Source organism: Podarcis muralis, chromosome 13 (assembly GCF_964188315.1).
Source record: "Podarcis muralis chromosome 13, rPodMur119.hap1.1, whole genome shotgun sequence".
In the NCBI taxonomy this organism is placed as follows: Eukaryota; Metazoa; Chordata; class Lepidosauria; order Squamata; family Lacertidae; genus Podarcis; species Podarcis muralis.
In genome coordinates, this window is record NC_135667.1 from 31,510,944 (window position 1) to 31,535,425 (window position 24,482).

The window sequence follows — 24,482 nt, forward strand, 5'->3', positions numbered from 1 at the left end:
TTTTAGCTGAGGCTTATGGGAGTGCAGCAACAGCTGGAGGGCACCTGGTTAGGAAAGGTTGTTCTGGGCTGTGGACTTCATGGTCGTCTTCACATACTTCCATATATGGTAAGCCAACCCTGCTATGTTTCCGGGTGTGTGGGGCGCCCTCTATTTTGCAGAATGGGGGCCCTGTATGTCTGCCCTAACTCAAAAGCCCTGGCCTGAATCCCGCTGTACCCCTGACTCCTCTTGTCTTGTTCCTCCTTTCCCTTCTCCTAGGACGGGTCCCGCCAGCGCCCCCTGCAACACAAGAAGAAGACGGTCTCCTTCAGCACCATGCCCAGCAACCGCAAGCTCAGCAGCACCGCCGCCTGCATCTCCTTCATGCTGGAGGGCTGCGAGATGAAGAAAGTGCGCTCCAACTCCCGCATGTACAGCCGGTTCTTCGTGCTGGACCCGGACTTGCGCTTCATGCACTGGGAGCCTTCCAAGAAAGACTCCGAGAAGGCCAAGATTGAAATCAAGTCGGTCAAGGAGGTGCGAGTTGGGAAGAAGACGCCGGTGCTGCGCTCCAACGGCCTCTCGGACCAGTTCCCGGATGAATGCGCCTTCTCGATCATCTACGGGGAAAACTACGAGTCCCTGGACCTGGTGGCCGGCTCTGTTGACGTGGTGAACGCCTGGGTGATGGGGCTGCGGTACTTGGCCTCCTATGGGAAGCACACCCTGGAGGGGGCTCCCGAGACCAGCCACCCGAACCCCCGCACTTCCTGGATCGCTTCCGTCTTCGACATCGCAGATCTGGAGAAGGAAGGCCGGATCCCGGTTTCCCGCGCCGTGCAGCTCATCCGGGCCCTCAACCCTGGCATGAAGACGTCCACCATAGAGCTGAAGTTCAAGGAGCTCCAGAAAGCGGCCAGTGAGCGGCTCGGGGAGGAGGTGGGCTGCGAGGTCTTCGTGGAGGCCTACTGCGAGCTGTGCACCAGGCCGGAGGTCTTCTTCCTCTTGGTCCAATTCTCCAGCAACAAGGAGTACATGGGCCTGAAGGACCTCATGAGCTTCTTGGAGGCCGAGCAGGGCATGGAGGGTGTGACAGAGGAGATGTGCCTGGAGATCGTCCGGAAATATGAGCCTTCCAAGGAAGGCCGGGAAAGGGGCTACTTGGCCATTGACGGCTTCACTCGCTACCTCCTCTCCGCCGACTGCGACATCTTCGACCCCCAGCACCGCAAGGTGTGCCAGGACATGACCCAGCCGTTGTCCCACTACTTCATTAGCTCCGCACACGGAGCGTGCCTGGCTGAGGACAGCTGCTTCTGGGGCGGCTCCACTTCGGACATTGGGGGCTATGTGGCGGCGCTCAAGGCCGGCTGCCGCAGCCTGGAGCTTGTGGTCTGTGACGGCTCGTCTGGGGAGCCAGTAGTTGGTGCTGGCACCCGCTTGGCCTTCTCTAGAGTGGTGGGTGCAGTTGCTGAGCACGCCTTTGAGGCCTCGGACTTCCCGCTCATCTTGTGCCTCTCGGTGCGTTGCTGCATCGCCCAGCAGCACCTGGTGGCCGAGCACCTGAGGAAGACATTTGGGGACAAGCTGTACCTGGTGCCTCCGAACCCCAGCGAGTCCTACCTCCCCTCCCCGGAAAAGCTCAAGAACTGCATCCTCATCAAGAGCCGGAAGCTGCTCCCCAGCTGCCAGGCCAGCGAGGGGGACGTGTCAGATGATGAGGAGACCCTGGAGCTCAGCCTGCCTCTCAGTGAGGAGGACCGAGAGCGGCCGCGTTGCCGGCGGGCCTTGTGCCGTGAGCTCTCGGACCTGGTGAGCCTGTGCCAGGCGGTGTCCTTCCAGGGCTTCGAGGCCTCTCGGCGGAACCAGTGCTATTGGGAAACCTGCTCCTTCAGCGAGGTGGAGGCCGGGCGCTACGCCAATGAAGAACCGGAGGATTTTGTGGAGTACAACAAGCGCTTCCTCTCCCGGGTCTACCCTAGCCCCATGCGCATTGACGCCAGCAACATGAACCCCCAGGACTTCTGGAAGTGCGGCTGCCAGATGGTGGCCATGAACTACCAGACGCCAGGCCTCATGATGGACTTGAACGCTGGCTGGTTCCGCCAGAACGGGGGCTGCGGCTATGTCCTCCGGCCGGCCATCATGCGCGAGGAAGTGTCCTACTTCAGCGCAAACACCCGGGACACCTTGCCGGGCATCTCGGCCCAGCTCCTGCACCTCAAGGTGATCAGTGGCCAGAATCTGCCCAAACCCAAGGGCTCCGGGGCCAAGGGTGACGTGGTGGAGCCGTACGTTTGTGCCGAGATGCACGGCATCCCCGCCGACTGTGCCGAGAAACGCACCAAGACGGTGCTGCAGAGTGGAGACAACCCTGTCTTTGAGGAGACCCTGGAGTTCCAGGTGAACCTCCCAGAGCTGGCAATTCTGAGATTCATGGTGCTCGATGACGACTACATCGGGGATGAGTTCATCGCGCAGTACACAATCCCTTTCGAGTGCCTCCAGGTGGGGTACCGCCACGTGCCCCTCCAGTCCCTGGCTGGCGAGCCCCTCGCCAACACCACCTTGTTTGTCCATGTTGCCATCACCAACCGGCGAGGCGGAGGCAAAGCGCACCGGAGGGGGCTCTCGGGACGCAAGGGCCGGCGCATGCGGGAGTACACCTCCACCAAGGCCACGGGCATTAAGGCTATTGACGAGGTGTTCCGCACTGCCACTCAGCCACTGCGGGAGGCCACAGACCTGCGGGAGAACATGCAGGTACCCAGGTAGTGGGAGATGGGGCATGGGGCCTTCTGAGCTTGGCTTGCAGGTCTTAGAGATGGGGAGGAGGAGGGTGTCTGAATTGTCTGAATGCCATATGGGGTACAGTCGTACCTCGGCTCCCGAACACCTTGGGAGTCGAACGTTCCGGCTCCCGAATGACTGGAAACCAGAAGTGAGTGTTCCAGTTTTCGGACATTATTTTGGAAGCCAAACGTCCGATGGGGCTTCTGCAGCTTCTGATTTGCTGCAGGAGCTTCCTGCAGCAAATCAGAAGCTGTGCTTTGAAAGCTGAATGTTTCAGAAGTTGAATAGACTTCCGGAACAGATTCAGTATGACTTCCGAGGAATGGGTTTAGGCACAAGGAGGGCATATATTATTTTGTTATTATCTTTGCTCTTGTGAGTGAGATCAGCAGAGTACCATCCTTTGCAGTTTTAAATTTGGAAGCTAAGACGTAGCTGATTTAACCCTCTAGAAACAATAATCCAGGATGCTTTAGGCAGACTGGATTTTCCCTGATATTACCTCTTTCTCCACTTTAAAAATAACAAGTGCACACACATTGTTTTGTGAAGAAGTACAAGTAGTAGTTACTTACATAATCTAGGTCTTGAAGCACCAGTTACTGTAGCAAAATGAAGGCAGGTTTATAACTACTATATAAGTTACAAAAATACAAAATATAAGTTCAAAATGGTGTCTGAGCTGCAGAGCTCAGACACATACATGGAGTTGGCTTGGAAGCATGAAGAAGAAAAAGAGAGGTGCCCTGGCAGGAGGGAATTATGTCCTGTTACAGCTTCCTGCCTAGGCAGGCAAAAGAAGTGATCTCACAGAGTTTTCTCTAGCAAATTTTACAGGAAAGCTCTGTGAGCCTAAGCTTCTTCATGCACTTATCTGGCAAAACATGAATTGTTGGTTTGATTGCAATAATGTCCCACAGGCCTCCACTTCCACTCCAGCAGGAGATCGCCATTTTGTAGGGGGTGCCAGGAATTATTGGAAGAGCCCTGTAAACCCTAGTGTCAGGTCTGGTTCAAAGGCAGGTCGGCACTCAAGAAGCAGAGACAATCAGAAAAGCTAATCAGTCGTATCCTTTGCCTGAAACCCTGGAGAGCTGCTTCTAGTCAGTGTAGACAATGCTAAGCTAGAGAGACCAGTGGTCTAATTCGGCATAAGGCCGAATTATGTGTCCCTATGATATAACAAATCTCGCTTCCACCTGCCTTCGCTTTGTAGCCGTCACAGCCATGAACAGCTGGAGAGCCCTCTGGTCTCTCTAATCCCCCCATTGCCTTCTCTGCCAAGTGCGAAGCTGCCACTCTCACCCTCCCCATTTGCAACAGAAAAAGCTGGCTTGATTCAACAAAGCAGCACCTCCCCATCCCGGCTGTGTTTTCCTCTGGGCTGCTCCGGCCAAGCACAAACAAGCAGCAGTAGTTTTCTCCTTCCCAAAGCATTGGAGAAGGCAAGGGAAAATGGGATGTGAGCGCTTGGAGATGCAGAATGGCCATGTGTCTTGCTTTACAGAGGGCAGTACTCTATTTCAGGGCTGGCTGTCTATCATCTATCTGTCTGTCTGTCTATAGTATCTCTATCTATCTATCATCTATCTATCTATCATCTATCTATCATCTATCTATCTATCATCTATCTATCTATCTATCTATCATCTATCTATCTATCATCTATCTATCTATCTATCAATCAATCACCTATCTATCTACAGTATCTATATCTATCTATCATCTATCTATCTATCTATCATCTATCTATCTATCTATCTATCTATCATCTATCTATCTATCTATCTATCTATCAATCAATCAATCACCTATCTATCTACAGTATCTATATCTATCTATCATCTATCTATCATCTATCTATCTATCTATCATCTATCTATCATCTATCTATCTATCTATCTATCTATCTATCTATCTATCTATCTAATCTATCTATCATCTATCTATCATCTATCTATCTATCTATCATCTATCATCTATCTATCTATCTATCTATCTATCTATCTATCATCTATCTATCATCTATCTATCTATCATCTATATCTATCTATCTATCTATCTATCTATCTATCTATCTATCTATCATCTATCATCTACAGTATCAATCAATCAATCATCTAGCTCGAGGGCCACACTCACCTTTAGCCAATCCTCTGGGGGCCACACTCTTACACACATACACAGAGAGAGAGACAGAGAGAGAGCATACAAACACTCACAGGTCACACAGGTTGTGCAGATCAGCTGGTGGAAGTGAGGTTTATTTTCCCCTCTCTGCTCTTCCAAGGGTTGCTCTGGGGAGAAGGTTGTTTGCAACTTCATCAGGACCCTGAACTCCCCTCACCCCATGCTCCGTCTACCTCCCCCCCCCCATATTGTTTCCTCTTCCAAAATCAGTGGAGTCTTGGAAATGGATTAGAATTTACCTGGAGACCTGGATCAGGCCTGCAAATTGAGGTTTTCCTCTCTTGCTCTGTCTGAAGGGGTGGCAGAGGACACTCCTCTTTGGTCCTTCTTCTGGATGATAAAAGAACCCTAAGAAGGGAGAACCAGTAGAGGTGGAGGCGCTTGGCATTGCCCATCAACAGTTGGCAACACCTGGGCAGCAGGCAGAGCGGACATACAGCACATCACCTGGGCACAGTCTCCTCCAATACAGTGACATGTATCATGTTTCTGTTTTGCATCTACACAATATAAATTAGCATGTGCAAATTTGATGCAAACCTGCAATCCTCTTTTTTGAGGGTGGGGATGTGTTGGAGAGGCTGTCCAGCTATCTCTGACTCAGCATTCCTCCTAAAGAGGAGAACGTGTGAATGCATTTAAAATAATGAGCTGTAAACCAGGAATCTGCCTCTTCCCGCCCCTCACCTAACCACCATTCACACTCAATTTCCACCCAGAGTTCCCTTATTCAAGACTAGTATGAGGGGCAATTAAGACAACTTAGCCGGAGTGCTTTGAGCAGTTCGGAAATCTCCACAAAGTGAAATGCTAAGTATCATTCTGATTGCTGCTAATGTCCACAGCCTTGCCCATATCTTCTTAGAATCTAGAACTGTAGAGTTGGAAGGGACCCCAAGGACCATCTAGTCCAGTCCCCGGCAATACAGGAACCCTGCTCACAGCCATCCTTGGGTGGGCTTGAACCAGCAGCCTTCTGGTTAACAGCCAGATGCACTGCCCCACTGTGCCACCTGAGATCTTATGCCCGTTATAAAGGCTGTGAGAAAAGCGACCGAGGGAAAGCAGCAAGCCCAAAGCCATAGGATGAAACTCAGTGCTGCTAGGTACATCTTTAAGTCCCAGCTACAGGTTTGCCCCCTGCGCCTGCTGGCTTAGAACGGGATTGGCAGGGGCCCCCCACATTCCCATCATGAATAGCACCCCATGCCGTGCTTACAGTGAGCCTCTTTCCTTCCCCAAAGCTAGGAGCTGGGGAGAAAAGTGAGGGGCAGGCCCCACAGTTGCTCTGAGTGCCTCCGAAGCTTTTTGCTACCACATCCACCCCCAGAAAAGAGTCAATGACCACCAAAAGTTTTGCTCCCTCTGGGTCGTTTTTTTTGGGGGGGGGGCAGGGACCTGTAGTCCAAGAGAGCAGCCAGAAATGTATGGGGCAGGGGGGCCCATGGCCTCCTGGCATGTTGACATTCCCCATCCCTCACCCTCTTTTCCTTCCCCTAGAATGCTCTGGTCTCCTTCAAGGAATTGTGTGGCCTGACGCCGGCAGCCAACATCAAGCAGTGCATCTTAAAGCTGGCCACTTGGCTGCAGCCCAGCGAGAAGGAGAGCCCCCCAGCCGTCACCCTCAACCTGGGCGAGGAATACCCCTCCATGGAGGCCCAGGGGCCGGTCCCAGAGCTCCTGCGGAAAGTGCTTGCTGCCTACGACACTGTGAGTGTAAACTGGTGGGTGGGTGGGTTGAGGCGGGGGGGTGGGGTGGGTGGACCCTGGGCCTTTGCCAGGGTTATCAGCTGTTGTTTCCTTTCCATAACAGGGTTGGTCCCTCTTTTCTGATCTCCTGGTTTTGTTTCGAGGCCCAGCAAAAATATCAATTTGGGGTGGGGTGGGGCACACATTTGTGGTGCAAATCTTAACCAAGGGCTCCTGCCCCCGCTATCCCTGTTCTCTCAGTGCAGCACACATTCACCTTGAGACTCAGATGGAAGAGAGAGTCAATAATGCGCAGCTCTTTAGGCAGCAGCCAAGACTAGGCCCAGTTATGGGGCCTGCACCATAGAGATACAGGGATAGAGTGGCCATCCCTGCACATGCACCAAGTTGTGCCAGTTAATGGGCCTCATTTCCACGTATAAAGCTTATGTGGAGTTTTAGGTTCTCCTGTGTTGTTTACCCTCCCAAGTGCATGATCAAAATGGAAGAGAGTCACTTCTCTAATGGGTATGAGCATCTCTCCCCACCCTGGCCCATGTAGGTTTTGTTACATTACAATCCTGCCTGGAGCAAGAGCTCCTTTAGCATTGTGTGAAAACTCCCTTCCTATTCTGTCCTCTAGGGGATTTTAGTACAGTGGTACCTTGGATCTCAAACACCTTGGCTCCCGAATAAATTGGCCCTTGAACGTTCGGAACTCAGAAGTGAGTGTTCCGGTTTTGGAACATTCTTTCGGAAGCCGAACATCCGACAAGGCTTCTGCGGCTTCCAATTGGCTGCAGGAGCTTCCTACAGCCAATCAGAAGCCACGCTTTGGTTTCTGAACGTTTTGGAAGTTGAACGGACTTCGGGAACAGATTCCTTCTGACTTCCAAGGTACAACTGTACCAGACCTGGCGCCAGCACATGGCATCATCAGCCAGCTGCTGGGGCCCTGGCAGCAGGGCCAGCCCTACTATTAGGCATGCCAAGCCTCTTGTCTTGAGTGGCAGATTGGTTGTGCTACTCAAGCCAATCCAATATGCACCTGCGCCGTTCAGGTGCTCTGTGGCCAAGCTGGTACTGTGCTTCACTGCTTCAGCCCCTGCCTCCAGCAGCTTCCTGGATAGCTGATTACTGGTAGATTCATAGAATCGTCGAGTCCAACCCCTTCAATGCATGGATGTTTTGCCCGATGTGGGACTCCAACCCATGACTCTGAGATTAAGAGTCTCATGCTGTACCAACTGAGCTATCTGCCAGGCTCTTTTGTTTGAAGTGCAGCAACTCATAGATCTTTTCTTGGGCAATGCTCATGATAGGCATAAGACCTCCTGATGTGGATTGGGCCTATAGCAAAGGGCTAAAGACACTCCCCACACTAGACTCCAGATCTGGATTGGCGCTTAAGGGCAGAGGCATATGACTAACATAACGTGCTCTTGGGCCCTAGCAGCTAGAACTGCAAAGACTTTGTCACAGTGAGAAAGAGTAGCGCATAGAGGAGGCCTGGAATTTGTGCAATTACTATCTATCTGTACACACTATCTATCTGTACACACTATCTGTGCATAGTGGGGCCAAGGGCCTCTTGTAAGGTGGGGTGCTTTGCAGGCTTGCTCAGCCCCCACCCCACTAACCACACCTTCTCTCTCTTTTACTTTCCCCGCCATCAGATGATCCAAACAGGCCGCACGCTAATTGAGTCAGCCGATGCCGTTCACGCCAAGATTATTCAGGTGCAACAGGCAGGTAGGCAGCGGAGGATCTGCTATGAAACTAACGAAACTTAAAGCTTCAGGGACCCTAATCTCAGAAGGGCCCCAAAAGCACGCTTAGTCCACATTGCTTTTTTTTTAAATGGGTCTAGTCTATGCGATTTGAGTCACACGACTCAAATCAATTGATTTATTGTGGTATATACCGTATTTTTCGCTCTGTAAGACGCACCAGACCATAAGACGCACCTAGTTTTTGGAGGAGGAAAACAAGAAAAAAAATATTCTGAATCTCAGAAGCCAGAACAACAAGAGGGATCGTTGCACAGCGATCCCTCTTGCTGTTCTGGCTTCTAGGATAGCTGTGCAGCCTGCATTTGCTCCATAAGACGCACACACATTTCCCCTTACTTTTTAGGAGGGAAAAAGTGAGTCTTATAGAGCAAAAAATACGGTATTTCAATAATCCCCAAGTTTTGAGAGTCAGTTGCACTGTTTTCTGTGCACATAGATGGGCAACTATTTTGGAGTGCTCTGAAAGGGTTTCTCAAACCGCTTTGAAAAACCCGCAAAAGCTGATGACCAGGTGCCATAGTGGGGTGAACGCACAGCCACCTTTGACCCTTGGGGTGGGGGTGTGCTCTTCCAGCCTTCAGGAGTGCAGTCCTACCTTGTCCAGAAAGCAGCAGTCCTGTGACAGGTTGTCTCCTTTGCCTCCCTTTCCACATTTATCCAGGGATGGGGTTTCACAAGGAGCTGCACCGTTTGGAGGCCAAGGAAGGCCTGAAAGGGCGGAAGCTGCAGAAAGCTCTGGAGAGTTTTGCCTGGAACATCACTGTCCTGAAGGTAATTAGGAGCAGCACTTGCTGCGAGGTAGGATTTTCTGGGACAGGGTCTCAGGGCCAGGACTTCAGCCACAGGATGTGAGAAAAGAGAAGTTTGAGCATGCAGAAATCCCCAGTCAGCCAAAAAGCTCGCTGGGGGACCTTGGGGCAGCCATTACCTCTCAGCCTAACCTATTATTATTATTATTGTTATTATTACTATTATTAATTACCCTGCCCATCTCTGGGTTGTCCCAGTCACTCTGGGCAGCTTCCAACATAATATAAAAACACAAAAACATCAAGCATAAAAAACTTCCCAATACAGGGCTGCCTTCAGGTGTCTTCAGAAAGTGGTATCATTGTTTATCTCTTTGACATCTGATAGGAGGATGTTCCACAGGGCAGGTGCGATTACTCAGAATGCCCTCTACTTGGTTCCCTGTAACTTCTCTCGCAGTCAGGGAACTGCCAAAAGACCCTCAGAGCTGGACCTCAGTGTCCGAGCTGAATGAAGGGGGTGGAGATGCTCCTTCAGGTATACAGGGCCAAGGCTGTTTAGGGCATTAAAGGTCAGCACCAACACTTTGAATTGTGCTTGGAAACGTACTGGGAGCCAGTGGATTAGATGTAGTTTCTGAGTCACTTTCTGTGTAGAGCGCAGTGGTCCAAGCGGGAGATAAACCAGAGCAGGGACCTATTGCCCAGGCGGGGTTCTAAGGATAAAATGGGGAAAGGGAGAACCGTGTACTCTAAGCTTTTTGAAGGAAAGGTAGACCATAACAAATAAGTAAACAAAATACTATTGCCCTGCGGACGTTTTCTTCCTGGGAGATTTTTGCTGGGCTCGCAGCATTCAGGAAACGTAATGATCTCTCCCTCCCCATGCATTTCAAGCTGCAGCTCTAGGTTTTTTTTGGGGGGGGGAGGTGTCAAAAGCATTTGTGCATTGAATGCCACGTTGTGTTTGGTTGGGCCGCAGACTTTCTAAAGAATCTAAAGTGTCTGTGGTCCGGTGGTGAGCAGGCACTGCCACCTGGTGGGCGCTGCATGTTCCATGTCCTTGCATCTTGATCAGCTGTTGCTGTTTTGAAAAACACAAGGGCTGCTTAGAGCTGTGCTTTCCTTCAGTTGCTTTGGTTAAAAGGGGATGCTGATGGCTTCTCTCCAGACGGCTTCCTTGCTGCTGATTTCCCCCAGTGCATGACATTGTTGCTTAAAATCCAATGGTTCTGTGGTAGAGCAATCTGCTCTGCACACTGACAGTATTATTATTATTATTATTATTATTATTATTATTATTATTATTATTATTATTATTTTCCCAGAGCTTTAACACATCTTTGATTACCACCACCCTTTCTAATACATATGAACTTCCCCTCCATCCCTTCATGGTTTCCTTATTTCCCCTTATCTTGCTGCATATTATACCTAACACCCCTCTTCAGCTTAGCTTAATATCTAGATGGTTCTTCACTGCCGTTCACAGTTCAAATCCTACTTGCAAACTTATCTGACTTTTATATTTCTTCGTATATTCTGTGAAAGGGTTCCACTCCTCCCTTAACACTGACTTCTCCTGGTCTCTTAATTTTTGTTAGAGACTAAGAGTCGTAGAATCAAAGAATTGTAGAGTCGGAAGGGACCCTGAGGATTCTAGCCCAACCCACTACAAGGCAGGAATATGCAACTGTCTCATGCAGGGACCAAACCTGCAACCTTGGCATTATCAACAATATACTCGTAACCAACTGAGCTATCCAGGTCCCACAATCAATCCCTGGCATCTCCAGGTGGAACAAGGAATATCCCCCTGTCTGAAACCCTGGAGAGGCAAAGCCAGTCAGTGTAGACAGTACTAGCCTAGGTGGACCAATGTTCTGACTTGGTATAAGGAAGCTTCCTATGCCACTAGGTTGGTCTTATGCTCTGATTTCTGCTAATGTTATGACTGTGTGTGTGTTGCAAATAAAATGGGCAGCTTTTTGTTTAAGTTTATTTGCACTTTTCTCATTAAAGCAGTGTAAGAAAAGCAAAAGCAGTTGAACTAAGTCTCTGTTGTAATGGCTGAAGTCTTTGTTGTGTCAGAATGGGAGAAAGATTTGCCCCTTTACCAAAATGTGTCAACAAAGGAAAATATATTTTTTTAAAAAAACAGGTTGAGATAAACTTTAATAATAATAATAATAATAATAATAATAATAATAATAATAATAATATTTATACCCTGCCCATCTGGGCGGCTGCCAACAAAACATTAAAATACAATAGTCTATTAAACATTAAAAGCTTTCCTAAACAGGGCTGCCTTCAGATGTCTTCTAAAAGTCTGGTGGTTGTTTTTCTCTTTGACATCTGGTGGGAGGGCGTTCCACAGGGCGGGTGCCACTACCGAGAAGGCCCTCTGCCTGGTTCCCTGTAACTTGGCTTCTCGCAGTGAGGCAACCGCCAGAAGGCCCTCGGCGCTGGATCTCAGTGTCCAGGCAGAATGATGGGGGTGGAGACGCTCCTTCAGGTATACTGGACTGAGGCCGCTACAACTTGAGTTTGCAACACGTATAGAACCAGTATGATTCGTTCTCTTCATTCGTATTATTTTTTAACAACTCCTTTTGCATACGATGGGCACCTTTTGTGTTTATTTCAGTGACGTTGCCCACCAATAATACAATGTAGGCAAGTTGGCTTCCTCCCTCCCCAAAAGGAGAATTATTAAGCAGCTGAATTTGTCAGGTTACCTTCCACACTGTAGTTTGCCGTTGGACCTCTGTGTGTGTGTTTTTCGTTTTCTTTCCTTGACTCTGTGACGACCTTTCATCACCTCTTCAACTCTTCCGTCGCCCACAGGGCCAGGCCGACCTACTGAAACACTCTAAGGCAGAGGCGCTTGACACACTCTGGCAGATCCACAACGCCGCACAGTCCTGTGGCATCGGCCGGAATGGCGCCGCCTCCCCCGACCTCTTCCGTGGCCGAGCTCTTCTCGATCCCATCCCAGAAACCGAAGGAGGCAGCGACACCGGATCTTGCTGACTCGGAGTGGCCCTGAGACCTAGGGAGGGCAGCGGACTTATGGACAAACACAGAGACTCGGGATGAAGCGTGGCGGATTTCTATTTTTATTTTTAAAAAATCGACACGAAGCACAGTTTTGTCTCCAGCGTGGGGAAGTAGCTTGAGGTTCTCGCCAGTCAACTTCCAAGTCACTATGCGCGTAACAACTGGGGCTCTCTTTTCCTAAACAGGGTGACCAACCCCAGACAGCAGATTTCGGATGGCAGTGACAAACAGATTTGACCGTAACCTGTGGGAAAACCTCTCCTGCACCAGCCTCTTTGGTCATTCCACATTGAAGACGTGCAGCTTCCCCCAAAGAATCCTGGGAACTCTAGTTTGTTAAGGGTGCTGGCAATTGCAGCTCTGGTAGGGGCAAACTGCAGTCCCCAAGACTTTGAGGGAAGCCACATGCTCTACATGTATGGTGTTGATGTGATCACTGAAACAAACAGGAGCCTCCATGTTCCTTGGGCTGCTCCCATTCTTTTTACTGAGGCTCCCGCGAAAAACCAGCATCAGCAGAGGCCTCTTCATTCATTGGACCAATAACCAAGCCTGGCCCAGAAGCTTTTCTATAGGGGCTCAGATAGGTGTCAGCTGAGCTGCTGTGGCCCATCAGTGTAAAGAGGTGGTTGTTCGGCTGGCCTTCTGCAGTCAAGTCATTTTACTGCCGGAGGCAGAGCAGCGAATGTCAGCTGCTGCCCGAGCTGAGTTGAGCAGTAGCCAAAGCTAGTCAAGTACTGTTGTTTTCTTTGGCACCTGAGCCAGAAATTCCCACATGACTCTCTCCCCCTCCCTGTCAGTGAAAATACAACCATCATAAATCAAACAATCTGCTGTCCTTTTCCTGACACCTGAAATCAGCTCAGGTGGCTGCTCAGTGGTAGGGCCGGCCCTGCTGGAATTTCATCCTTTTGGACGGAGGCGGGTGGCACCTCAGAGGCTGAATCCCCTGCCTGACATTTCTTGAGGTCTTGGGTCAAGGTCTGCTAGAAGCACAAGGCCCTAAGAGCTGTGCATAGGATCACCTCTGATCCTATGTAGCGCCCCCTGTTGGTGAGCTGGAATGTTATTTGACATGTTATTTGCCATTGACATGTTATTTGGGTTGGGACTAAAATAAAAACAGCTTCTCTTTCTCTCCGCCCTTGGAACTAAATTCACTAGCAAGAGGAAGGCCAAACTCAGATTTTGGGTACAGGGCCCCCTGGGAATTGAGTGGCTCACAGCTGCAGAGCAAGGCTTGTAGCTGTGGGGCGCTGGAAGAGACTCCCTCAGGAGGTGTGGTGGGCTCCCTGCTGGTAGTATTTAAGCAGAGGGCCAACTGTCAGGGATGCTGTGACACTGAGATTCCAGGATTGCTGGGGTGGTCTGAATGACCTCCAGGTTGCCTCCTTCCAACTTGAAATATTATACAGTTCTGTTGTCTGCTGGACACAGATCTTCCTCAGGGCAAGGTGGCAGTGGGGAGGGAGAGGGCTAGAAGATATCTCGGTATGTCTTGTTCTCCCCCACCATTCTTTGAGACTCCTGGTTAGAGCTGAAAGGACAGGGAGGAGTCGATCAATTTCCTTTATTCGACCGATAGTCAGAAATAAAACATTACACAATAATTATAAACTATAACATCATAGGGGTACATAAATAAGGTAGGGCCACAGTACTAGACCTCTCACAGATAACCCACAGGACAGGGAGGACTACATCTCAAACTTTCCTCTCTAGAATCTGGTTGTAAAACTTCAAATGGTTGTATCAAGTTAAGTCACACTCAGAGTGGATCCACTGAAATCAACAGAATTAATTGAAGCGTTCCAGTTGATTTCTGTGGGTCTACTTTGAGTATGATGTAGCTGGATGCAACCCAAATTTTATCCTCTCCTGACTGGATCCCCCCCCCATTGTTCCCAAGTTATGGAATATTGTTGGATTCAGGGTCGTGGGGTTTGTTTGTTTGTTGGCCAAAAAGAAAGCAAGGCTATAAGATTGTAAATCTAACAAGAAGATCATACCATCTTGAAAAATAACACGCAGACCTTAAAGCTTGAGTTTTCAAAGTGTCCCCTAAATTCACATTTGAAAACGTTGAAATTTGAAATATTTTGCCAGTCTCACAGATATTTGTGCAATGGTGTCTTCTGGTTCCTTACATTGATCTCTCTCTCACTTATCCTTGTTTTTGGGGTGTTGCTGAGTGGGGGGGGGCATAGACTGATGATTCCCCAGCTGGGCCCTGTTCCCCTCATGCCAGACCTGGAAGGCTTCCTCTAGGATTGTGAGCGATGGATTCTCTTGATAATAAAACCTGAGCTTCTCTTCTGTTCTTTCTGTCTCTTTTAATCATGCCCTCACAGCACTTGGAGAAAAGCAATGGGGGCAAGGAAAATAGTGAGAGAAAGGGCTCAGCATTCCCTCCGCACCCACCACTTCCCTCTCTTTAAAATTTCTGATAAACATTTATCTCCTGGTAACTCAGGTGTCTACCAAGCAGAATCTGTGTCCTCTAGTACATGGGTCAGGCATGCTGCAATTGTGCCTGGATATACCCCCTGTTTCCATACTATCTCTTATCAGGATCAGTGCTTTTGGGATCTCTCTTTGAGGGACATCTTACCTCTCGTCACATCTCCCCATTGATGAATTTGCAACTTCCAAACATACCTGAATCTTGCTCAGTGTGGGTATGGCTTCTAGTACAATAAGACTTAGAGTGGGGGGCAGGCGAGACTGGATCTGGCCAGTGGGCCAGATTCCTGATTCCACACGGGTCAACTATGATGGGTGGGTGAGACTGCCCTCCTCTGCTCAAAGGAGCTTGCCAAAACTACCAGTCTGCTGATCGGCAATGATAGTGATCCCTGCTAGCTACAGTGCAGCTGATCCCAGTTGTTGCTACAAGTCCCATTTGCAAAGGAACAATTGAGAGCTCGCTTTAAGCACCCAATAGTTTCCCTGAGGTCTCCCCTTTCCCTGCTCCACACCTGATATTATGTATGAATTCTGATGTGGGGCAGTTGGACATGGTTTGGGAGAAACAGTTGTGTGGTCAAAATGGGGGCCTGTACTAGGCTTCATGAGGCCTGCAGGCCAGAGGTTCCCCACCTCTGCCTTAAACAGATGCAGAAAGTTAATGGGGCTACTTGAAATGGAGAGGAACGTAGAATGGGATTGCCTGCTTTTTCCCCTCAGAGGATTCCTGTACCGTTAAGAGCAGCCTGAGACACAACAGTTTAGTCTACAAATCTCACTTTGGCTTCATGTTCCCTGAAAGTCCCATGTGAGGCCTCTCTTCTTCCGAGAGCTGGGGGGTGGGGTGGTGGTGGCATCCTGCAACCCCCGGGCCAAATTTGGCCTCCCTGTTTGCTCTGTGAGGCTTCTTCAGGCAAACCTCCCCACCTGCCCTACACCTGACGTCATACAGGTAAGGGTGGAGTTTAGCTGAAAGGGACTTTGGTGCCTGCGCATCACTTCTAAGCCACCACCAACCAGGAATTGGATTCCTCACCTCTGGGCTAGGCTAGGAGGATGGGTGACATTGGGGTGCTGCACCCCCTGAAACCCAAGTACTGGTGTTGTGTACGCGTGCGGATTGGGGGTGCCATATTCTCTGAGGCATGTGCCCCGTGTGGAAGGAAGTGTGCCAATGCCACGTGCCAGCGAAAAGGGCACCGCTAGCTTCTGGCTCCATGTTTTTGAGGTAATTAGCCTAATGGGCCCATGCTAACAAGTGCGGCTCCTCTCATTATCTCGGCCTAGCCGTTGGCTGCCTTTGTGGCTCGTAAGCGGCTGTCCGGTTCCTCAGACGTCCGTGGGTTCATTACTGGAGAGGGAACGACAAAGGCGGGTGGATGTCTTGGCTGGTCTCCAAGAGACGGGGTACAAAAGGATCCTTCCTCTCTTTTCTGATCCTCTGAGGGGTCGGTGGGGAGACGGTTATTTTTGGCATTGCCATTGGAGAGGATGTGTTTGTCTGTGTCACGTATCATGGGAGCAAGTGAGGTACCTGGGGCCTACGTAGAAAATGGCCCTATAAATTGACCGCTTCCTCCAGCTTTTCCTTACAGCATCACCCCTGGAAGGTCATGACACAAGCCAACTTGTCGCTTTGAAGACAACCAAGATTATGGAGAGCCAGAAGATTAAGGTAACTGCCCTATCACACTCTCTAGATGGGCAAACCTGGGGGGGTGGGGTGGCGGCAGCACAATGTTGAGCTGGAGATGCAAATCTGGGTTGTCCTGTTCCTCTCTAGTTGGGCCAAGCCTTGGAAGATAACATGAATCTGGAGTGAAGCTTCCTTCCTTAGAAGGAAGTCAGTAGATCGATGTACAAAACCAGTTAAAAATAGAGGACTCGATTTCAAACTTGAGTGTCACGGAAGAGTGCTGTGGAGCTCAGAAGCTTCCATCAAGCTAATGGTGCAATAGAAGACACCATCTTGTCACCAATGTGAGGTTTCCCCCTCATGATTTTCTACTACTGCTGTTGGAGAGTATTAGGAGCTGCATGGAAAATTAAAGAAAAGCAATGCTACTTTCCCCAGTGGACTTCAGACTAGTTTAAAGGGATGGGATGGAGGGGAGGTCCAGGTTGGGAAAATGGGTAAAAGGGACAGGTTATTGGAGTAAAAAAACAGGGGAAGTTTGGATGGTTTCAAGAAGGACTTTGTGAGGGTGGTGGTCTCTGGTAGCTTGCACTATGGGACAGAGAAAGGGGAAATGCCCTGGGTGTAGAGAGGGGAAGCAGTAGGGGTAGTGGGATGGAAGAAAAGCAACAAAATGGGAGCACAACCAGTGTGCTTGAGTGGAACAGGTGTGAGAGAACAAGGATGTGCTGTAAATAAGAATCGCCGGTCCACCGGTCGAGTACTTCATCTCTCAACAGCGGCTGATCCGATGCATCTACGGTATGAAGTTCACAAATGGTCATGAAGACAAAAGCTCTCTGTGGACTGTCGTCAGCATCTGATTCAGTGAGGTTTACTGGTTCTGAGCATGAGATCCCATTTCTCATGGCTACTAGCTGTTGACAGACCTCTCGTCCATTGGCGGGGGGGGGGGGGGGGAGAGCTATAGCTAAGCAGCAGAGCATATGCTTTTTCATGCAAAAGGTCCCAGGTTCAGTTTAAAAAGAACCCCTTTTGGCGATAAAATTCCATCGGTGGCTTACACATCGTTCTGTGTGATTCGTTTCATTTCATCTGTCCTCAATGGCTGCCAGTCACTAGGTGAGCTTGTGTTTTCATATTGTGCGTAAGGGATAATGGACACTTTCTCACACTGTCTATAATTTTATCATATATTTGCAGTTGGCTTATTTAGTATTAACAAGCCCCAAACAGGTTACAGTGAGACCGAATCTGTGTTTGTTCACAGGTAAGCCCTGTCGATTTATGGGATTTAACCCTTTCCTCCCTCTGGTTGTCCTGAGGAAAGTTTCTCTTCCTATGGTGCGATTTTCCTTTAGGGATAAATCCTACATTGCTGTGTGTGCGTGCGGCCGGGTGTGTGTGTGTGCATTTTCAATGCAAATCCAAGCTTCAGAGGAAGTATATTCCTCTGATCTGCAAAGTGGGAAAGGAGGGCTGCATTCTCTTGATATGCCTGCTGAAATCCCAATAAATATTTTCTCGGACAGCTGGTGCAATTTGCATTTAAAAAAATAAATAAATAAACCTGCACAACATTGGTAAATTCAAAGACACATTGGACATCATGTTTAGCTTGGCCCTTAATGACTTAAGATCAGAAAACCTGACATCCACTTCCACAGGCAGAGGCAATATGACTCCAAATGCCATTTCCTGGGAATCGTGGGCAGGTGGGAAAAGTGCGGTTGAGCTCAGACGCTGCTTTCGGACTTCCCCTAAGTACTTGGTTGGCCACTGAGTACAGGATGCTAGACCTTTGACCTGGCTTGGGAGTGACATTATGTTACGATGCTCTCAAAACCAAAGTTTAAAATTGGACAGAATGGCTGCCCAATGATCTGATTTAAAAGTGTTTGTAATTTGTATGTGGGGAACACTGCAGCTGCGAGTGATGACATACGTACTTAGTTACTTAAATAATATATAACCCACTTATAATTGTTCATTTTTCACTGAGTGGGAGAACATCAGTGCAGCATAGTGGTCAGAGGGCTGGACTTGGGACCTGGAAGACCAGGGTTCAAATCTCCACTCGGCCATGAAGCCCACTGGGTGACCTTGGGCCTAGTCACTGCCTCTCAGCCTAACCTACCTCACAGGGTCATTGTGAGGAAGAAGAAGAGGAGTTTGGACTTGATGTCCTGCCTTTCACTCCCCTTAAGGAGTCTCAAAGTGGATAACAATCTCCTTTCCCTTCCTCCCCCACAACAAACACTCTGTGAGGTGAGTGAGGCTGAGAGACTCCAGAGCAGTGTGAGTAGCCCAAGGTCACCCAGCAGCTGCATGTGGAGGAGCAGGGAAGCGAACCTGGTTGACCAGATTACGAGACTACCGCTCTTAACCACTACCTCACACTGGATTAAATGAAGAGAGGAAGATGAACCATATACGCCACCTTGAGCTCCATGGAGGAAAAGGTGGATATAAATGCAATGAAGAAAGAAAAATAAAATAATATTTCAATACGACTTACGAGTAAAAAATACGATAGGCTACCAACGGAACTGCATCAGAGCTCTCACTTCGATTTGAGTGGCTGGTGCTCCGTGGGGCTGGTAGGGTGCAAGATAGGGAGGCCAACAGTAGGGGGAGCCAGAGCCAAGGGCAGGCACAATCTGCTTGTTTTAGTTTCATCCCAGTCCTCTTCTCCCCTGCTGATTACTACAAAGGCAACACAGACTAAGGAGAAGAGGAGGGGGGGAGATGTCAAGGCAGTGCCACCCCCGGTAAGAAGGCAGGCAGGTGGGCGCTGGATGAGGGCAGACTGAGGCTGGTGGGGCAGTGCCCCATTTGCCCTAAGAAGTCCTGCCTCCATTGCTCGATCTGTTGTCTCTTTGCTAAATGTATGTTTCCCCAGAAAAAAACTTTGGATAATTGAAGTGACCCATTATGGCAACGTTTTCATCTCTGGCTGCCCCCTTGCTGTCTTTCTGCATCTCAAAGATCACCATCAAGAGTTTGCATCCAGGCAGGGGGGAGGATTATAATAACATCCCTACCACTCTACTGCTTATGTTTGCTTGTTATTTCTGCAGAGACTGACTCTCTGAAGAGGTTTGTTTCCTTAAGAGATTTCTGGTTTATTGGACTCTGTGCCCTCTTTCATGAACAGAGCGCTACTCCCACCTGCAAGCACGACTTGCCTTGCCCTCTCTGTAACACATGATATGCAGGGGTAATTGCAGTCTACTGATTCTGCTTGATAGACCGGGCTTCTGATATGCTCATTATATCTGCATTCTCTTTTAGCGCCAGGCAAAAAAAATCCCTCCTCTGAAGCTTGTATTTGCATTGGGAGGAAATCTCCCATTGGCACCAAGATGATACTATTTGCATTAAAAAACAGCAGCAGCAACCACCCCGACCATTAAATGCAAAGACACGTTTTCACTTAGTTTGGCCCTCAGATGCTAATTTGTAGCTGCCTATGAAAGTTATCCCAGTTGATGGCTCAGTGCAGGCAGTAAAATCTATGGAGCAGATAACTTGGTGCTAATTCACCTAATCTTTGCTTTCAGGCTTTTCGCATTAGTAGCTAAACCTTATATATTGCTTCCCTTTTTAAATGCCGCATGTGTATAATATTTTCTATGACCCTTGTTGGACTTTCTGATTTGCATTCATTCATTTTTATGTTTTGTTACCAGCTTCTATTCAGCCCCCGCTTTGAGGGTATTTGAATATTTAGAGCATCATCTCAGAGGGATGAGTCCTCAAGAAAAGAATAGTGCCTCTTAATTTCCCCTAGTTTTAAAGCCGCTCTGCAATCTTGTTGTGTTTTGAAATGCCAAAAGCCTTGTTCAGCTTTAGTTCAAGTGATGCCTGTCTCTTCAGTACTGGCTCCCCTTGTCCAGGGACTACCAAATCCAAATTTCAGAGGGCTTCTCTAAGCCTTCTTATTGAGAGTTTGCTCTGATTTGCTTGCCCAAAGATTGCAGAGAGATTAAACTATGCCTGGTCTTCATTTAGCTTTGTTCTGATGTGTTTGTGGGATAGTTTTATGACAATGAGCATTCGTCCTGATTTGTTTCTGTGTGGGGGTGTTCCTGTGTCTTCCCATTAATCATTAATCCATCCTGCACCCTAAAATACCGTATTTTTTGCTCTATAGGACGCACCGGACCATAGGACGCACTGGACCATAGGAGGGGGAGAACAGGAAAAAAAATTCTCCCCCTCTCTGCTCAGCGCCCCTTCAGCGAAGCGGCAGGAGAAACGGAGCCCCTTCCATTTCTCCGCCCCCCCTCACTCAAGGGGTGCTGCACAGAGAGGGAAAACTGTGCAGCGCCTTTCCAGCGAAGCGAAGCCTGGAGAGCAAGAGTGATCGGTGTGCACTGACCCCTCTCTCTCTCCAGGCTTCAGACGGCTATCCGCAAGCCTTCGGAGTGCAGCAGGAATTCCCTGTGCTCTGTGGGGTTCAGGCGGCTTCGCGTTGCTATCGCTGAAGCCAAGGAGCCTGCATTCGCTCCATAGGACGCACACACATTTCCCCTTCATTTTTGGAGGGGGAAAAGTGCGTCCTATAGAGCGAAAAATACGGTACATGGTTTTGGGCACCATGAGTGCCCTCCTCCCAAAAAGTGTCTTTGGGCTCTGTGCTGTCACATGGGTCATGTGATTTGTGCAGGAGCACAGACAGGAAGACACATGTCTCAGTTTTGGGACTCAGCATGTTGGAGGGTACGGTTTAGGAAGCTGACTTGTACCAAGTCAGACCATTGGACCACCTAGTTCAGTATTGTCTTCACTGACTGGCAGCAGCAGCTCTCCGGGATTTCAGATGGGATGGTGCTGGGATTGAACCTGGGGACTTTAGGGTGCAAAGTTAATGTTCTGCCAATGAACTCATAGAAGTGCAGCTGAGAGGGGATTTAAAGAAAGTTAAAGAAACTTTCATACATGTTTGCAGTAAGGTGGGTTTTTTGGGGGGGGGAGTACCCTCATTTCTGGCATTATAATATGTATTTAATTTCCTTAAGGGTTGCTATTTTTAATACACGTTTACAGTCATGTTAACCTCCCCCAAAAATAGCACTGTTATTCTAAAACTCTCTATCATCACAGACGAGAAAAAAAGTTTAATTAGGAGAACCCTAATGAAAATGTGGCAAATTCCAATGCATGCTTTCCCCCAAGCCAAAGTATAATTTAAACTTATTTGGCTATTCCTACCCACCTCATAGTTCTGGTTTGATGATTAAGCTGCCTTCTGGGAAGGGGGCATGACTGGCTCAAGACATTTTGCAAAGCAGTACCCAAGGCCACCCAAGTTATTTTGACACCTGAGGCAGAAAAATCCTACAAGCACTTCTTCCTCCCTGCCCCCGGCAATAAAAATATAACAATTAATTATAATTATGATGCATGAAGTTGCTAACAATTTGCTAATTCTTCACAGCCATGCCAAAATCTGCTGCTCAAGGCTGCTGCCCCACTCTGCCTAATGTTAGAACCGGCCTGGCTGCGGCTGCTGTTAGGTTTACTCTGGAGGTTCAAATCTTCCTCTCATACTGAAAATTGCTGACTCATCTTCATACCCCTCCAGGTCCAGAGAGCCACCTTGCTGCTCCTCTTCTCCTTGCTCTGCTCCACCGCCGTGACCAAGCAAGCCGTGCCAGACTGCTGCCGTCAAAAGAGCTGCTCGTGCCACCTCTTTGAGCTGCTGCATGGCACGGGCAACCACGCTGCCGGCATCCTCACCCTTGGCAAACGGAGCAGCGCCACAGCCACCACCAAGGCCTTCCAGAGCCGGCTCTATCAACTCCTGCACAGTTCAGAGAACCAGGCCGCTGGGATCCTCACCATGGGCAAACGAGCAAGTGGATTGGGGTTGGGAAACACAGAGGATGTGCCTGGCAGCAACCGAGTAACGCCAGCGCCATACTCTGCAGGGCCTGATCCAGCCATGGGCTGCCTAGCACCCCTTGAGAGGGACTTGCCACCTGGCCCAAAGATGGGTGCTTCAGACACCATTTACTAAGGCTGTGCGTATGTCTCAGCAGGGGGGTGAAATTGCAAGAAGCCACCTGAGCACCTTCTGCTTTCTATCATCGCCGCTGTCATCTGTCCTTTAATGCCAGGCAGCTGCTAGGTGCTGTCCCGGAGGTGGCAGCGACACGGTCCTTCCCCTTGTGTAAATAGCTCTTTTCAAACTTCTGTCAACCTCACGCTCCTCTTGTGTTCTTTTCCAAATAAAGCCGGCTAATGTGTTCATTGCCGTTCTGTTGGTTTCCGTGTGAGAGAGATGCTGCCAGCGTGAAGAACGGAAGGATGCCCTTTATGGATCAAATTGAGCATCTATCTAGTCCAGGAGTAGGAAACATTCAGACTGGGAGTGGATGGGCTGAATGTGGCCCTCCAGGCCTCTCCAGCTGGCCCTTGGGACTCTCACCAGGCCACATCTATCCCTAGGCCACAGCCTCTCACCACCCATGTAGCAGCCCCTGTTTGCCTGGCTAGGATGTGTCTTTGAGCTGCAGTTATGCCTTGTGGCTGTCTGGATGGAGGATGGAGACACGTGTGTGTGTGTGTGTGTGTGTGTGTGTGTGTGTGTGTGTGTGTGTAGAAACTTCTTGCTTTTGTGTGGTTGTGCATTGGTTGTGCACTTTTTGTTGAGATTTGATTAGATGCTAGGAGAGGCTATATTTATTAGATATTTTCCTTCCTTCCTCCCGTTTGTGAGAGTTTAGCAGAGTGCCACTCCTTTGCAGCTTAAAAAGGAAGCTTAGATTTAGCCTTTTAGTGTTAATAATCCAGGATGCTTTAAGGCAGACTGGATTTTCCTGACATTGGCCCTCCAGATGTTGCTGAACTCCAACTCCCGTCATCCATGGCCACTGGTCATGCTCGCTGGGAATGATGGGAGTTGTAGTTCAGCAACATGTGGTTGCCAAAGGTTCCCTACAGCAGAGCTATAAATCTGAAAAGCTGTGACTGAAACCTCGCCTGTCATCAACTCACTAGCTCATCCTAGAGAAGCCTCATTGTCCCCCCCCCCCCAACCTCCCCAATCTGCAATGTTTATAATAACCCTGACCCACCTTACAGGGTTGTTGTAGTGATTGCTTCAAGATAATACTTTTAACATTTTGAAGAGCTGTATCCATGCTGAATCATATTGTTTGTTATTATCAAAGGACTCTGCTCACTGACTGATTTCCACCTGAGATCAGACATGCAAAGTACTGTATGCTTTGAACTCTCCCTTCCCAAATGTGAACAGCATCAAAGGTACTTGCCAGAGCTCTCCTCTTATCAGGCACCTCAAACGCTCCTTGATGCTCATCAGCATCACGGCTTGCAAAGCTGCTGTTGGCTGCTCTCACTGGCAGAGAAAGTGCTGGTGATTCCTTTGCCTTCCTGTGTGAGAGAAAAATGGTGTGTGGCTTATCTCAGTGGTAGAACATCTGCTTTGCTTGCAGAAGGTCTCAGGTTTAGTCCCTGGCATCTCTGGGCTAGAGAGACAAATAGCCTGACTCTGTATGAGGCAGGTGTGTGTAGCTTATGGCCCTCTGGATGTTGCTGAACTAAAACGCCCATCATCCCTGGCCATTGGCCATGCTTGCTGGGGCTGGTGGGAGTTGGAGTTCAGCAACATCCGGACGACCAAAGTTTCCTCACTCCTGATTTAAGGCATCTCCTTCCTTTACCTTCCTATAGGTCCTAGGACATCGAGGACCTCCAGAACTAGAGACAGGCTGGTGGGTGGACAGCTGTTTTTGAGTAGGTGTTTCTCATGCTCAAGAGATGAATGTTCACTATTTGAAAAGAACAACCCCACTAAGATCAGATATTATTATACATACCCTCCAACATTTCTCTGGTGAAAATAGGGACATCCTATTCTATTATTAGAGGGACGCGGGTGGCACTGTGGGTTAAGCCACAGAGCCTAGGACTTCCCGATCAGAAGGTCAGTGGTTCGCTTCTATCACCTTTGGTGGACCTGTCCGAAGATTAAGGCTTTCTGGGAAATGATCTATAATGAAATTTTAAAAGTTCTGAAGAGAACCTTTATTAAAAAACCAGAAGCCTTTCTCTTGGGTATGGTGGGCCAAATGGTGCCAAAGAAGGATA

The 24,482-nt window shown here is 48.9% G+C and overlaps 2 protein-coding genes across 2 annotated transcripts in view; both read left to right on the forward strand.

The window, feature by feature from the left end:
* The window catches only part of LOC114581487 (inactive phospholipase C-like protein 2), a 35,437-nt gene extending 20,858 nt beyond the window's left edge, over positions 1-14,579 (forward strand). The window contains exons 2-6 of the mRNA XM_028701665.2: positions 262-2,745; positions 6,466-6,675; positions 8,331-8,406; positions 9,109-9,218; positions 12,047-14,579. Of these exons, the coding sequence (XP_028557498.2) occupies positions 262-2,745; positions 6,466-6,675; positions 8,331-8,406; positions 9,109-9,218; positions 12,047-12,232 (3,066 nt within the window). The 3' untranslated portion in view covers positions 12,233-14,579. The remainder of the gene's footprint in view (positions 1-261; positions 2,746-6,465; positions 6,676-8,330; positions 8,407-9,108; positions 9,219-12,046) is intronic.
* Positions 14,580-14,678: 99 nt separating this feature from the next.
* Positions 14,679-22,604, forward strand: HCRT (hypocretin neuropeptide precursor). The gene is made up of 2 exons (XM_028701666.2): positions 14,679-16,400; positions 21,952-22,604. The coding sequence occupies exons 1-2, from the start codon at positions 16,380-16,382 to the stop codon at positions 22,384-22,386; spliced, it is 456 nt and encodes a 151-aa protein (XP_028557499.2). The 5' UTR covers positions 14,679-16,379; the 3' UTR covers positions 22,387-22,604.
* The last annotated feature ends 1,878 nt before the right edge of the window (positions 22,605-24,482 follow it).

Bases quoted from the DNA above. Each gene is read 5' to 3' on its own strand.
- HCRT (XM_028701666.2), top strand. From the start codon at position 16,380: ATGGAGAGCCAGAAGATTAAG. The intron at 16,401-21,951 runs GTAACTGCCCTA...ATACCCCTCCAG, and splicing joins TGGAGAGCCAGAAGATTAAG to GTCCAGAGAGCCACCTTGCT.